Below are 17,406 nucleotides of genomic sequence, written 5' to 3' on the forward strand. Positions count from 1 at the left end.
CAAAAATACCTTTCTCAGGAGGGAAATTTTGCCCTGTTGAGATTATTTTTAAAATAAAATACAAGCTGGGGATTAGCTCACTGGCACAAGCGCCTGCTTGGAAAGTGTGAAGCCGTTGAGTTCAATCCCAAGTATCAAAAAAAAAAAATTACAGAGTAGACGTAAAATAAAATACAAAAAAAAGTGTGCAAAAATTAATAAAATTAAAATTAATACAATAAATACAAAGTTAAATCAAATATTTCCAGGAAAAATTGCATGTTTTTTGTTATTGTTCTTTTTTTATTTCATACTCAATTTTTACACCTCTGTATTTACTTGTCATACAATTTCCTAGGTCTGTTTTACATTTTTTAAGGAAATCTGTTCATTTGAAATGTTCAGCTTGGCCAGGCGTGGTTGCTCATGCCTGTAATCCCAGCACTCGGGAGGATGAGGCAGGAGGATCGTTGCCAGTTCGAGACCAGCCTGGGCTACAAAGTGAGCTCAAGGCCAGCCTGAACTGCATAGCAAGACCCTGTCTCAAAAAGACAAAAAAAAAAAAAAAAAAAAAAAAAAAATGTTCAACTTGAAAAAGAACAAATAAATAAGAGAAGCCAGGGATTTAGTTTAGTGACGTAAGTACCTGCCTGGCAAGTACAAGGTTATGAGTTCAATCCCTGGTACCAAATAAATAAATAAATAAAATTTTCAGGGCAACCCACTCAGGATTCCTTCTGTCTCTCAGACAGAAGCTTTCTTTCTCTCAATAAATGTATTCTAAAAAAAAATTTTTTTAAATAAATAAATAAAATAAAATGTTCACCTTGGGCCAGGGATATAGCTCAGCAGCACAAGTGCCTGCTGCGTGGCAGGCACGAGGTCATGAATTCAATCCTTGATACCAAAAAAATAACATAACATAGAATAACATAAAACGAAATGAAACAAAATAAAATGTTTGACTTTGCCAAAGCGAAGTATTCCTACTATGACGTATGTGCAGCTTTTTTATGCCAAGTGAAACAGAAATACATAAAATTTGTTGGTTTTCCTTTCTAACCCTACTACTGCTGGCTGTGATGAAATAAATGGGGATAAGTAATAATGGCCTAGAAAAGAAAAGGATTCTGTTTGCCATTTCTGTGCTTACCATTATGAATATACTTTAACGGGGGGGGGGGGGCGGGGGGGGGAGGCAGAGGTACAGCTCAGTGGCACAGTGCCTGTCTGACAAGTGCAAGGTCATGAGTTAAACTCACATTACCAGGGGCTGGGGATTTAGCTTAGCGGCATAAGTGCCTGCCTTGCAAGTGTGTGGTCATGAGTTTGATCTCCCGTACCAATAAAAAAGAAAAAGACAAAAAAAAAAAAAAAAAAAAACTCACATTACCAAAACAAAAGCTTATAAGGGTCTGACCTAATCCTGAGACAAGCTGAATGTCTCATTAAAAAAATCAAATTAACCCTTCATTAATTCATTTTCTTTGCCAAACTGTCAATTAAGAAAACTAGCTGTGGGGGCTGGGGATTTAGCTCAGCGGCATAAGCGCCTGCCTTGCAAGCAGGCAGTCGTGAGTTCGATCCCTGGTACCGGTAAAAACGAAAAAGACAAAAAAAAAAAAAAAAAGAAAACTAGCTGAGCCAGGGATTTAGCTCAGCGGCATAAGCACCTGCCTGGCAAGTGTGAGGTCAATAGTTCAATCCCCGGAACAAAAAAAAAAAAAGAAAGAAAGAAAGCTGGCTGAAAAAAACTACTCTTTGCCAATCATCTGCAACAAATCTAAAAACAAGTATTTGGTAATCTGGGAATAGAGAAAGTTAAGAAAAGTTATCATTCTAACTATAATCTATCTAATTGTGTAGTATGTAAAAGGGTCACTTTAATTTTGAAGTAACTGTTACCTTTTTGTGTAAAAAAAACAAGGCAGATAATATCATTCTACATAAATGCCTTAACATTAAATACTATTTCTTGGTCAATTAATTTAAGTAACTCTGACTTTCTGCTTTCAAATGAAAAATAATACCTAATTAAAGAACTACAACATACTATCACACAGTCTTGGGTAACTGAGACGTTTCTTCCTGAACTTCTAAAAATAATATAGTGTTTTGCTAAAATATTTAAGTGTCAAACACCTTTTAGAATTCCTCCCAGCTTAAAATCTCACTCCTCACTGTGAAAACAGCCATCAAATCCCACACAACTTTGTGTTCTAGCCAAAGCTGACAGTACCAAGGGGCAGCTGAACCTACTGTGACAAACTGAACAGAAACTCTCTCCCAGGAAACTGGAAATGAGATAGGCAAGTTTATGCAGGTTAAACAGAGGAAATTAAAGCTGTGGGCAAAGAAACAACAGCTGACAGAGAACAAAAGACCCACAAAATTAGTCAGAAATATCGTATGTGCTCATTTGCCTTGAGGTCTAGCTATAGGAACCTTGGGTTTCTCAAAAAGCCATGTATCTTTGCTATAATTATTTTTGCAATGCTCAAAGTGACATCTAGTTAGTTTTTAATACTTAAAACCAAAAAGTCCTAACTAGGCTGAAGATTTAGCTCAGTGGCACAAGCATCTGCCTGGCAAACATGAGGTCATGAGTTTGATTTCTGTTACAAAAAGAAAGTCCTAACTAATACAACCCACCTTCACCTTCTTCATCCTCTTCACCTTCTTCCTCATCGTCCTCTTCCTCTTCTGGGATACTATCTACTGTGTGGCGGTCATCCTCATCCTCATCCTCTTCCTCCTCTACGTCCACATCATCTTCATCATCATCTTCTTCTTGCTGTTCTTCCTCTACTTCTCCTTCATCAGAATACTGACCTTCCTGGGGAACAGAATTCCGATCAGGAGAAATGGGCTCAAAGTAATCTTCTCTATGGGGAACATCCTCTTCCTTGTCACCAGATACTGAAAAAAAAAAAATGGTATTTAAGACACAGATTATTTTAAAGGCTTAAATAACACAAGGTAACAGGACTAGATACTGCAATTACTTAACAGCATTTTTGATGATTTACTTCATAAATAACCTTGCTAAAAAAGTCAGAATTATGTGCTTTTAAAAGACATTAAAAGCACACATTGTACTATTTTATGTTCTAAGACCAGAAGTTAATCCTTTTCTTTTTATCTACTAAGTAACTATATAAACCCAACCTAGTGATGCATGCCAGCAATTCCAGCACTCAGGAGAATGAAGCAGGAGAACTGCCACAGATTCCAGGTCAGCGTGAGCTACATAGTGACTTCAAGGCCAGCCTGAATTACACAGTGAGACCCTACCTCAAAACGATAGTAACCACAGATTTTTATCGCTTCTACAACAAGCTTATTTTTAACTGGTATCATGTGCACATGCCATTATAGACTATCAATATTTATTTTCAAAGCCATGGTGGTACAGCTTCAAGTGAACTGACTGATTTTTCTTCTTAACAACTATGAACATATGTTAACAGAAAAACACAAAGAAATACTGGACAAGATGAAACAGCAGTATAGAGCATTAATTTGACCTCCATGGTCTAATATTTTTTCTTAGTGCTTTTTCTAAAGCACTAATTAGCACTGAATTTATTTATACCTGGCAAAGGCATAGGCTCATCTTCATCATCGTCAGGAGGAGGAGGCCCCGGAGGAGTTCTTGGTCCCCTTGGCTGTGGTCTTGGAGGGCTTCCATTGAACTGATCTTCTTTCTCACCATCAGCTAGAGATTTATTAGAGACAGGAAAAAATGTTCAAATTATTAAAGTAGAATAAAATGAATGCATGAAAAATGTTTCTCATCACTTAAATTTTCCATCTTCAGAATTTATGAATAATATAAGCTTTTACTCCCTGACGTCTTAACAGACACCTAATTAACCTTTATTTCTACTTCCCATGTCAAGATACAATACATACAATATTGGACATAATCCCAGAAAAACTAGAATTTATTTTCACGTAGGAAGATGAACACAAAACATTCAGCCTCATTTATAATTAGCTGTATTTGACATAGCCAAAAACTGGAAACTACTCCAATGTTCTGTAATAGGTCAACAGTTACATAAATTGTGGACTGAGTGGAGGACGTAGATCAATGGTAAAGCATGTGCTTACCATGCCCAATGCCCTGGGTTCAATCTCTAGTATGGAGGTAGAGAGATGAGACACATGACAGTGGTCATCCACACTACAGAATACTGTTCAGCACTTTAGAAAAAAAGAACTAGTGACGTACTCAAAAAGCAGGCATGGTTGCACACACCCTTAGATTCAATGTTACCATGATTTGAAAGTTTTATAAATATATACACAGATAAAAATACCACTGACACGAGTAATTTCTTGCATCATTTAAAAAAATCTTAAACAAAATAAACAAATTTAAAATAAATGAGCTTATGTGTCAATTTCTTAAAGTCAGTACACTAAAATCTTAGAATAACAACTATATATGTAGGACACTAAGACTGAAGACACAGGACTGAAGACACTTTAGCTCAGCGACCTAAGCGCCTGCCTTGCAAACAGGCAGTAGTGAGTTCGATCCCTGGTATCAATAGATAAATAAATAAATGAATGAATGAATGAATAAATAAGTAAATAAAAGACTGAAGACACAAACAAAACACACGCACAGTGCATTTCAAATAAAACACGCTATCTGTCCATAACAGCTTCATGATTTAGTAAAAAAGACAAACAAGCACAGAAGAATGAATTAAAACAACAAAGAAAAAGGAAAGATTCACTGTTTGCCAGGTAGATTATGACAGAAGTACAGTGTGTATTCACTATCAGAGAAAAAGAGCTCACATTATATCATCTCAGGATTAAGAGATACAAAAGTGATTTTATCTGTGCTTGTGAAAGACTAATTGTAAGCAAAATGTTTTTTCCTAGTGATCTTAATTACAATTTTAAAACATATTCTTGAACCTTTGTATTTCAACTCCTTATCCTGATTAAAACTAAGGAGGAAGAGACCCTGGGCAACATAAGCCCAGGTGCCTGCTTAACAGAAGAGAAGCAACTGATTTGATCTTTTTCACTTCCACCTAAAGGATATGAGATTAATCAAAAGTGGGAGAAATCCGTATCACTTAGGATTCATTCATATTTAACCAAATTTAAAATGCACTCCTGAAAACATTCCCTAATATAAGTATCCCAGGAGTATAAACTTCCTAACTAGTCTTCATTTACTTTAGAGGTAATTTTGTTTAAAAGCCATGAATAAAAGCCAGATGTGACTAAATGTGGTGGCATCCATCTACAATCTCACAAGATTACAGCAAAAGTTGTCCAAACCTAATCGATCTCAGAATAAAAATAACAACGGCCATGGATGAAGCTTAATATGAAGGCCCTGGGGCTGGGGATTTAGCTCAGCGGCATAAGTACCTGCCTTGCAAGCAGGCAGTCGTGAGTTCGATCCCCGGTACCAATAAAAATGAAAAAAAGACAAAAAAAAAAATATATGAAGGCGCTGGGTTCAATCCCCAGGACACCACCAAAAAAAAGAGTAACTACTGGGATGCATCATTATTAACACATTTTAAAAGGGGTAAAAGGGGGTGGGGATTTAGCTCAGCGGCATAAGCACCTGCTTTGCAAGTACACAGTCATGAGTTCGATCCTTGGTACCAAAAAAAAAAAAAAAAGAAAAGGGGAAAGAAATCTATTTGGGTCAGTTTTTTAAAGGAGAGGAAAATAAAAGTGTAAGCACCTTACCATAAAAATAAATTCCTTAATAGCATTCCTGTACAATAACAATAAACCCACTGGGAAAAAAATTAGGGAAAAGGGCCAGGGATGGTGGCGCACTCCTGTAATCCCAGCACTCAGGAGGCCTGAGGCAGGCAGATCGTTGCAAGTTTGAGGCCAGCCTGGGCTACAAAGTGAGCCCAAGGTCAGCCTGAACTGCATAGTGAGACCCTATCTCAAAAAGTCAAAAAAAAAAAAAAATAGGGAAAAAATACCATGCATATAACACCAAGAAAACTTAAATACTTAGAAATTAACCTACGGAACTGAAACATCTGTAAAATGAAAACTACTCTGAAAAAGGTGATAATCAAAGAGGACATCAGTTCCTGGGTAGGCAGAACCAATACAGTCATAATGGCCATACTTCCAAAAGTCATATATAGATTTAACACAAGCCAAATCAAAATTCCAACAGCATAATTCACAGAACTGGAAGAAACAACCCTAAAATTTGTAAGGAACCAGAAGAGACCTAGAAAAGCAAAGTCAATCTTAGGTAAAAAGAGCAGAGTGAGAAAACCTCAAATTACACAGCTACTGTGATAAACACAGCATGAGACACACAGACATGAGGATCAATGCAACAGACACAGGATGCAGATACAACTTCAAGCCAAAAACGGACACTGGAGGAAAGACAGTCTCTTTCACAAATGGTGTGAGGAAAACTGGTTTCTACACGCAAAGACTGAATGTGATCTTTTTGAAATCAAAACAGATTAAACAACTGAATGATAAAACAGAAACACTTGGGCTGGGGATTTAGCTCAGATGCATGTCTACCTTGCAAGCGCACAGTCATGAGTTCGATCCCCAGTACCAAAAAAAAACAGAAACACTTTTTCTGAAGCTGTTGGTTTCAACCAGGTGGCTAAAGTGGTATCTTTCTAGGATATAGCTCAGTGGCATAGTGCCTGCCTGGTAAGTGTGAGGTCATGAGTTCAATTTCTGGTATCCCCCCCCAAAATAAAATAAAAATAAAATGATTTCCATGGTTCTTGGCCATTTCAGAAATGAGAATTCTGTAATGGTCAATTCTTTAGAAAAAACTCCCACCATGGGTCCACCCCTACAGCCCAAAGAAGCCATGCCCATGCTAAACCCCCTGCCAAGGTCTAGAGGAGTATAAGCTGTACAGACCCCACCTTGCGAACCCACTGCTGCAGGCCCGAAAAACAGAAGCCACACCCACCAGTCCCACCAATGAACCTGCTGCCACTCGCCCAAGACCCCTACACGGTTAGGGAAACATCACTGAGAAGGGCACCCCACTGGGAAACTCGGCTTGGAGGACAAACAAACAGGGTGCAATCTCAGACTTCCAGTCCACCCAGAACAAATCCAGAAGACATAGACACACAAAAAATTAGGAGTCACACATCTGAAATCTCTGAAATGATAGCAACTGAAATAAGCAGACAACTTAGGGCTTATTTTGCAATCCTATCTGGTGATCTGAGCATCTAGGGAATAACAACATGCATTACAGTACCCATGGCTGATTTCCTACTGTCTTGTTTCTCAAATACAAAATCGTTCTCATTGTTTTGTTTTATTGTTTTGCTTTACTCTCTTTAAAAAAAAAAAAAAACAGCAGAATCACTTAACCTGCTGGACTATAAAATAGTAACTCTTCAAAGTAATAGGCTTAGGCAAGGATCTTCTAAACAGAACCCCAGTTACATAGGAAATAGTTCCAAGAATCAAAAAGAACAGGGTGATATCAAATTAAAAGGGTTCTGCACAGAAAAAGAAACAATCACATGAAAAGACAACCTACAAAATAAGAAAAAAACTTCTGCCAGTGATTCATCAGACGACTCAAAAGCTTAACACTGCTGGTCATTAAAGAAACACAAATTATGACAACACTGAGATTCTACCTTTCAGAAAAATGGTAGCCATCAAGTGTTCAAATAATAACAAATGTAGGGGAGGTTGCAGGGAAAGAAGAACCCTTCTACACTATGGGAATGTAGACTAATACAAGAACTATAGAAATCAGTATGGTGATCCCTCAAAAATCTCAAACTAGAAATGCCATCTGACCTATCTATTTCCCTTCTTGGCAACTTCCTAAAAAGAGTTCAAAAAACACCATGGAGTACTACTCTGCCATAAAATACTGAGTCATCTGTAGGAAAATGGATGAATCCTGAGACCATTATGTTAGGTGAAGTAAATAAGACATGCTAGCTTACAGACTACATGGCTTCAGTACAAATAAACAGCAAAATAAAAGATACATAATAGGGAGCAGGGACATAAATCTCAAAGGGGAAAGAGATCAAAAGATAGAGGACAGAAAGAAGGGAAAGGGGATAAGAAAAGAAAGTAAGATACTACATGTACCAGCTCCTCACAAGGAACGCATTATCTACTGCACACATGAACTAATTTAAAAAATTGTATTACATTAAATTTAAAAAATCAATTCCTAGGGATTTGGCTCAGCAGTGTAATCGCCTTCCTGGCAAGCACGAAGTCGTGAGTTTGATCCCCAGTACAAAAGAATAAATAGGGACTGGGGATTTAGCTCAGCGGCATAAGCGCGTGCCTTGCAAGCAGGCAGTCATGAGTTCAATCCCTGGTACCGATAAAAAGGAAAAAGACAAAAAAAAAAAAAAAAAAAAGAATAAATAAATAGGGGGCTGGGGATTTAGTTCAGCGGCTTAAGCGCCTGCCTTGCAAGTGTGTGGTCAAGAGTTCTATCCCTGGTACCGATAAAAATGAAAAAGACAAAAAAAAAAAGAATAAATAAATAAATTCCTGTGGGGCATGGTGTCCCAAGCCTGACACAGGAAGACTGTCGAGTTTGAGACCAGCCTGGGCTACACAGTGAGTTCAAGGCCAGCCTGAACTAAACCAGCCTGAACTAAACAGTGAGACCCTGTCTCAAAAAAGAAAAAAAAATAGGCTGGTGATATAGCTTAGTAGCGTAGCTACTACCTGGCAAGTATGAGATCCTGAGCTCAATTCCAGCAGCTAAAAAAATTCCTATCCAAAAGAACAGAATAATAGGCCAGGGATTTAGCTCAGTGGTATACGCGCCTACCTGGTGAGCATGAGGTTGTGAGTTTGATCCCCAACACCAAAAAAAAAAAAAAAAGAAAGGAAAACAATAATGTAAATATCTTGTCAAGTCTTACATAAATTTTGTAAGATAGAAGAGTTCTTTGAATGAGCTTTTCTTACTGTAACAGACATAAATTTGATTGGCAAAAGCAAATTTAAAATTCTCACCATGTTTTGGATTCCTTTTCAAACTTGGCTGTGGCTGGGGTGGCGGTGGAGGTGGAGGCGGGGGTGGTGGAGAGTCTCTGTCGTGACTTACCACTCTATCCACTGACCCATAAATTGCCAGGGTCAGACAGTTGTACCAGCCTCTCAGCACCAGACCATCAGTATTCACCTGATTTTTAGGGGAAAATAAATCTTTCAAATTAATGTTTTTAACATATAAAATACAAATTAAAACCAAATGTTTTATGTTTTATCTAGTCTTTAAGAAGTCTTAAGCAGTCTTTACGATGACACATGCCTGTAATCCCAGCATTTGGGAGGCTAAAACAGGAGGATCTCTATGAATTCGAGGCCAGCCTAGGCTACACAGTAATTTAAGGCCGACTTGAACTACACAGTGAGACTCCTGTCTCAAAAAAAAAAAAAACAAAACAAAAAAAAAAAACTAAGGACAGGCAAGGCTGTACATGCCAGCAATCCCAGCACTCAAGAGTCTGAGGCAGGAACATTGTAAGTGCACAACCAGCCTGGGCTATACAGTGAGTTCAACACCAGCCTTTAAGCACATAGCAAGACCCTGTCTCCAAACACCCTTTCAAGAAAGTCTACTTACTGTACAAAAAGGATCTAAGACAAAAATAACTGTGGATTTCTTGACTGGTAATGATGGAGTAGTAGCTTTAAAAGTCTAGAATAGGAAAAAAAAAGTCTGGGGGAAAAAAAAATAAAGTCCACAAAATCTTACAGTATTCTTTCTACATACCAAAAACATGCATGAAGGTATATTTTACATACTTGCATTGTACTTTTTACTTTAAAAAGTATGGCTACCCTGAAGCATTACACAAGTTACTTTTGAAAAGAAACTTTTGGCTGGGGATTTAGCTCAGCAGCCTGACAAACATGAGGTCGTGAGTTTGATCCCTGGTACCACAAAAAGAAAAAAGAAAAAAAAGAAACTTTCTTCTAAAAAGATGTAAATCTTTACCAATGTCATAAACTCTCAGTATTTCCTTGTGAAAACAACACAGCTTTCAGAATTCCTCTACCCTGATAGCTGGGTCCTCAGAGCACCTATGAGAGGTAGTCAGGGGAGACATGACATCATTCCCTTTTCATAGATAAAAAAAATTTGTACTAGAAATCAAAACCTGACTTCTGAATTCTCTCCATTGCACGTCACTGGGTAAAGATAAAGCAGTAAGTCACTGAAGCCCCTTTTGTAGAAACAAAATGAGTGAAACAAGCAAAACAAACTTACTCTCTTTACAAGACTATACACTTAAAAAGGATGGGGTGGGGAGCAGGCCGGTGTTTAGCTCAGTGGCATGAGCACCTGCCTGGCAAGCACAGTCATCAGTTTGATTCCCGGTACCAAAAAAAGGGATGGCAGTTAGGGGGTGTTCAAAGACCAAACCCAGGTACTGGGTTAGGATTCAGCAATCCTAAACAGAAATCTGACTAGAAGATAGACAGATACAGAAAATAATGTTTAGTGTACACAACACGCAGAGGGATCAAATACACATGACTCCCAAATTCAAGTAGCAAAATAAGGAGTCCCATATTAGACCACAATTATTTTGCATTTGAGATCTGCCATCAGATGCCTCTACCATGGCATTTGATATATAAAGAAATAAGGTACACTTCTGATATGAAAGGAAGAAACATAGAATGTGTAATTTTTTAGAAATCTTAGTTAAGGCAGAGTTGGTGTCCCATAATTACTTGCCTACATCTTCTGAACTTATCCAACTAAGTGAATGAAGGGAAGGCACAAATGCTAGCTTCTTCCAGACTCAAGTATACAATGAGAAGACCCTTACGCCTCAGGTAGAGAATGACACTACAATGTTCATTTTGAAAAAGCATCTGAATGCAAAAGAGACACATAGGTAAGAAATGCCACTGTACAGCACTAGAACCAAATTCTGCCATCACTGGTTTGTTTGGATCAAAACTGAGACAGGAATAACTAGCAGTGATAAGGGGAAAACTAACTTCCACAATTACCTTTGAGTTGGGTCTAAAGATGATAGAAGTACTCTCATCATATTCCAAGCTGCCAACAGAATAGGAATAAATACACAAGTTCAAACACTGAAAATCACAGATCATAAAGAAGTCTTTCCAGATTCAAACACCTTAACATAATCAAACACTAGATTTTTGTTTCAATTTAATTAACCACAAAGTCTGGGTTTCATTTACTGTCCACCCAAACATTACCAAGAAAAAGTACAACTCAAGATGCCAAAGATTCTGATTTGATTAATTCAGAATAACTACAAACATCAATATTTTTGTAAAAGCATCCTAGGTAGTTCTACTGTAAAGCCAGAGTACACAACTTCTGTATTACAATCTTATAACAATGTGTATAAAAACCAAAACTGAAGAAAAATATCCTAGGACTAGAGTTTAGCTCAGTGGGACAGCATGGAACACAGGCAAGGCCCCTAGGTTCAATCTCTAGCAACACTGAAAAAAAAGTAAAAAAAAGAGAGAAGTACTCTGTTTTTGTCAAGAAGATACTGACATCAAAACAACCAACTTTAATAAATCTAATATGTATTAAATAATATAAAAAGTGATCTATTAACAAGTTTCATTTTACAAAATGTGACCATGAATTTTCAAACTGCACAGTGGTGTGATATTAGAAGACACAGAAAATACTAGTTCTTGTTGTGTTTATGTAATTTTTTCCAAATTATGTTACCAACAAATGATGTGACAGTATGTGTACAAGTATGCACAATTAAAAAATAAAAGTTTGGGGCTGGGAATTTAGCTCAGTGGCATAAGTGCCTGCCTTGCAAGCAGGCAGTCGTGAGTTCGATCCCCGGTACCGATAAAAAAGGAAAAAGACAAAAAAATAAATTAATTAATAAAAGATTACTAATGTTTCACACAGTTAAATTTTTATTTTATAAATAAAGTCAAAATCTTATCAGGAATTTCACACTAATTTCATACTGGCAACAAATAAAATTAAACCCATATCCTGGAATTTACTACTAGATACATCCTTTGCTTCTGTCTAAGGAATAACAAGGTTTGCCTCCTAACTCGTAAGTTCCAGATGAAATTACCTCGTAGGTACATACCTTCCCAACCTATCGAAAACCGGAGCGCTTGGTTTGCTTACATTATTGAAGAATAAGTCTAACTGAAAGGTGTGCGGAGATGTCTCCCTGCAAATGAAACAAGGTCAAAATTCCAGCCTTTCAAACTGAAACAACACAGTTAAGTACCAACTTAAGGCAATCCTAAGATTCAGTCACAACAGTCCTAAAATTTACATAAAAATATGCAGTTAATTGACATTTAACGAAATCATACCCAATTCTCAGACAGCCAGTTGTTCATTTTAAGAATTATTAAGAATGAAATTTTAGGGGCTGGGCATTTAGCTCAGCGGCATAAGCGCCTGCCTTGCAAGCAGGCAGTTGTGAGTTCGATCCCTGGTACCGATAAAAACGAAAAAGACAAAAAAAAAAAAAAAAAAAAAAGAATGAAATTTTAGCTGGGCATGGTAGCACACACTTGTAATCCCAGCACTCAAGAGGCTGTGGCAGAAAGATTGCTATGAGTTCCAGGCCACCCTGGGCTATTTAATGAACTCAAGGCCAGTCTGAACTACACAACAAGACTCTGTCTCAAAAAAAAAAAAAAAAAAGAAGAAGAAGAAGAAGAAGAAAATTTTAATCATCTTTCACCTGCTATTTGGTATTACATTAAACAGTTTTAAGGCAAATGCTATTATAATTATCTAACTGGATAATTCTTTAAATCACTTCCAAAACAAAAAGAATCTTAAATTAACTTCAAGTTGAACATTATAATTACAATTTCTTTTCAACTTAGTCCACATTAATATAGACTATAATGACTGCAGCAGGGACTGGGGATTTAGCTCAGCTGCATAAGCACCTGCCTTGCAAGCAGGCGGTGGTGAGTTCAATCCCCAGTACCGATAAAAATGAAAAAGACAAAAAAAAAAAAAAAAAAAAAAAATATATATATATAACTGCAGCAGTAGAGCCCTGAATTATAACTTACAGGCAGATTTTCTAACTTGCCTGCCCTGCAGGTTTCTGCACGAGGGACAGGCAAAGGAGACAGGGTCTCCACCTCACAATACTGTATTTAAAGTAAGACAGGAGTTCTATCAGATTCACAGAACCACTTCTCAAAGAACATCCCTGACACAGTAATTTTCTGTAAAAGGCAAAAAACAGACACTGAAAAGCATAGCTAGTTATAATTTATCTATGGGGGGGTAGTTATTATAGGGGTAAGATTAAAGCCAATTTAATTTACATTAGACTGAAGTTTTTCTACACTTGATATAAAAAGATGCTAACTATATATATCACAGCATTTTTAACTTAAATTCTTTAGGTGAACCTAAAATCTTGATTTGAAGCACTACATAGTCTGTTGATCATTTACATAACAACGCAAATGGTAGAAAGTAAAATGTCCACAGCGCCATCAAAAAGACTCCTTCATGAAGAAATAAAAGGAAAAGTAGGAACTTTTTCTCCTTCTGGTAGAAATAAAAAATTCAAACTGAAAGGGCAATGCGGTGAAAAAAGCTGGACATGGTGGGGCACTCCTGTAATCCCAGCACTTGAGAGGCTGAAACAGGAGAATCATTTCCAAGTCTGAGACCAGCTGGGCTACAAAGTGAGCCCAAGGCCAGCCTGAACTGTGCAGCAAGACCGTGACTCAAAAAGACAATAAATAAATAAATAAGGTAAGGTGGTGACAAAACTCAAGAGAAAACAGGAAATACTCCTGTCATTCGACCCACTTCTTCCTGGGTGCTCTTTCTATGAAAACACTGATAATATGCAAATAAAGCATTTTTCAAGAGCATTGTTTGTTCTTTTTATGAAAACACTGATAATATGCAAATAAAGCATTTTTCAAGAGCATTGTTTGTTCGTTTGTTCTAGCTAGGGATCTAACTAGAGCCAAGCACTCTATTGTTAAGGCACACTCCCAGCCCAAGAACACGTTAATCACACCATTACTCATGGTTCAAAACTAAAAATCTTCTGATGGCCCCCACACAAATGTCAAATGAATTACAGCAGTCATTCATCAGACCATGCAGCTATTAGAAATCACACATTCAAGTAATATTTAATACTATGAAAGTACTTCTCACATAACATTAAAGAACATACAAAGTAGTACATATATATTGGGGTCAAAGTAGCAGCACACATTTACTTTACCCAAATTCCACCATGCACACCAACAACTCTAGTCTCTTCTTCCTGTCTTTCTTCTGCATCCTAGACCCAGATCTCCAATGTGTCAAGAAACAAGAGTGGTTGAAATGCAAATTCTTTATTTTTGAGTTATCAATGGCTGAAGTGTTGATCATTAAAAAGTGATTTGAAGAAATCAAGAGCTGAGCCAGCCGTGCTGGTACATCCCTGTGATCCCAGCAAGTGGGAGGCTGAGACACAAAGACCAAAAACTGTAAGACCAGCTTGTACAATTTAGCAAGATCCTGCTCAAAACACAATAACGAAAAGGGCTGGGATGCAGCTAGTGTAGCCTGGTAGCCAGTACCACAAAAAAAGGAGAAAAAAAAAATAGTAGTTTGACTGCATCAGACTTTCATTTTACAACTTACTGGTTCTACATACACACACACACACACACAAACACATATTAGTAACATGCCAAATGCTGTTAGAATTCTCTCAGGATGGAGAGATTATAGGAATTTTTATTTTACCTACCTATTCCTGGATTTTATTTTTATTTATCTTGTTGCAGTTGTTTCGAGTCAGTCTCGGCACTCAGGCTAGCCTCAAACTTGATGCAACCCTCCTGCCTCAGCCTCCCTAGAACTGGGATTATAGGGATGTACTACCATGTCCAGCTTCAACCAACAGTATAGAAAGGGAAGGGTACATTTTTTTGCATCTTCATTAGCTTTTATTTCAAACTAATTCTATTTTCAAGAAAAAGGTTAGAAAGTACTTATTTGATTATGCCATTCCAAAATGTTTTGGAAAATATAAATCTATTTGACTTTTTTCCAAGAGGATGAACAAAGAAAAGCCTTACCTACTATTTAGGTCAATAATTCTTCTTTTCAAATTATGATTATATATGCATGATACAGAAACCTTAAGAATTGATTACAATGCACCAGAACCATTACCCAGTGAAACTGTAGGGTTTTAAAACTCAGAAAAAAGTACCTTAAATTTTTGCATTGAACAATATGTTTCACAACCTATACGCCCATTAACCAAAAAATGGATAAAAAAGATGTGGTATTTTTGCTGGGGATTTAGCTCAGCGGCACCTGCCTTGCAAGTAGGCAGTCATGAGTTTGATCCCCGGTACCAGTAAAAAGAAAAAAGGAAAAAAAAAAAAAAAAAAAAAGATGTGGTATTTTCATAGAATGGAGTACTACTCAGCCATAAAGAAAGATAAACATGAGACTTTTATAGGTAAATGGATACAACTAGCAGGGCATGATGGCTCACATCTATAATCCCAGCACTCGGAAGGCTGAGGTAGGAGGATCATTGCGAGTTCGAGACCAGCCTGGGCTACAAAGTGAGCTCAAGGCCAGCCTGAATCGCATAGCAAGACCCCGTTTCAAAAAAGACAAAAAAAAAAAAAAAAAAAAAATGGATACAACCAAAGACCATACTCATAAGTGAAATAAATTAGGCTTGCATGTATAATCACCATATTATCTCTCTGGTATGAGAAGCTGAAAGAAATAATATAGATAGATAGATAAGATAGTTACACTACTAATTTTTCTTAGTTCATTGCTAATATTGTTTGGACAACTGAACCCACGTATCTTGTACTCTGAGTAACTAAAGAGAGCAACATGCAATGTATTAACCATTGGTACTCTCCTATTGTTTTGAATTTTTTTCTCTTTAAAATTAAATATATGTTTTAGGGGCTGGGAACGTAGCTTAGTGGTACAGCATCTCCTTACCATGCATAAGGTCCTGAGTTTGATTCCTATCACCGAAAAAAGAGATGCATTCCTAAGAAAGTTATAAGTCAAAAAGCAGTTTTACAGAAAAGAGTTAACTTACCCATATGCTCTGTTGTCAGGTAGGCTGCTATGGGCTCTTACCCCTGGGGGTATGACTCGGACTTCATTGATATAAACCACACATGGAAAACGAACCACGTCTATATGAGAACTTTGCTTTAAAAAAAAAAAAAAAAAGGTGGGGGACACATTGTAAGCAAAACACTGTTTCTCAATTCAAAACGTACGCATTTTTTTAACTCTGTCCTTCAGCATGGCAAAAATAACCTTCCAGGTGGCTAAATGTATTTTATTATTTACAGTGTATACATATGTATGTTTTCAAAAAAACAGCTGATGACACAATATACATCATTAAGTCTGTCAATTATTATAACATTCTTTGCAGTGCATTTACTTGTGATGTTTTGCTTAAATCAATACACGAATTTCAGGATGAGCAGGCAGCACTGTGTAGAAGAGTCATATTTGCCCTAAATTATTTCCATTCAGATTACTGAAAGAGAAAGCCCTGTATATGTAAAATTATCACTATGCAGACTCTTGCTATAGGAGCTGTATCCTAATTACAAAGACACTTTAGGTAGCTAATAAATGTTGTAGTACATAAACAAAAGAAACAAACTTTGGTATTATACTGCCCCCTTTTTTTGGTTTGGGGACAGGGTCTTGCTACATATTACATATGTTCAAGCTGGCCTCCAACATGTGATAATCTTCTGTCTTCTCCCAATACAGGCGTGTACTGGAGTAGAGGCCTGTGCCACCACACCCAGCTTTATACTTCCCTCTAATAACAAAGTCTTTTAATTATTCTACTACATAGAAGATGACTTACTGTTAAGGTTTATACCTAAACATCTCCCCACAGCCTCATGTGTTCAGAGCCAGGGCTTTTGCAAGGTGACTGAATCATGAGGGTTCTATATAGCTGTGACAGGAAGTGGGGCTTCATTGGAAGAGGCAGGTCAGCAAGGTGTGACCTAGACGTGTGTATCTCCCTTCTGGCTCCTCCTCCTCTCTGCTTCCTGGCTACCAAGATGTCAGCTTTCCTCCACCCAGGCCCTTACACTATGTTGACTGCCATGCAAGCACAAACTTCTAAAACATGAATCAAAATAAACCTCTCCTCCTCTTAAATTGTATCTGTCAGGTACTGTGACTGAGCAACAAGAATGTAACTAAGATTTTGGTACTAGCCCATAATCTTAGCACTCAAGAGGCTGAAGCAAAAGAACTACCAAGAGTTTGAGGTCAGTTTGGCCTACATAGCTGAGTTCAAGGCCAGCCTGAACAACACAGTCAACCCTGTCTCAAAGATTCTGATACCTGAGAACTGTGATTGTTGC

General features: G+C 37.4%; 1 protein-coding gene across 3 annotated transcripts in view; it reads right to left on the bottom strand.

Annotated features, from left to right (window-relative positions):
• Virma (vir like m6A methyltransferase associated) overlaps positions 1-17,406 on the bottom strand; it is a 64,490-nt gene that overhangs the window by 40,011 nt on the left and 7,073 nt on the right. For all 3 annotated transcript variants that reach the window (XM_063257569.1, XM_063257568.1, XM_063257570.1), the window contains exons 2-7: positions 16,098-16,213; positions 12,105-12,191; positions 11,008-11,056; positions 8,992-9,160; positions 3,575-3,697; positions 2,632-2,898 (exon numbers count right to left, since the gene is read on the bottom strand). In XM_063257569.1, the coding sequence (XP_063113639.1) occupies positions 2,632-2,898; positions 3,575-3,697; positions 8,992-9,160; positions 11,008-11,056; positions 12,105-12,191; positions 16,098-16,213 (811 nt within the window). The remainder of the gene's footprint in view (positions 1-2,631; positions 2,899-3,574; positions 3,698-8,991; positions 9,161-11,007; positions 11,057-12,104; positions 12,192-16,097; positions 16,214-17,406) is intronic.

The sequence above is a fragment of the Cavia porcellus genome, unplaced genomic scaffold, assembly GCF_034190915.1.
Source record: "Cavia porcellus strain 051 isolate PalLab524CR breed Dunkin Hartley unplaced genomic scaffold, mCavPor4.1 scaffold_10, whole genome shotgun sequence".
Lineage (NCBI taxonomy): Eukaryota > Metazoa > Chordata > Mammalia > Rodentia > Caviidae > Cavia > Cavia porcellus.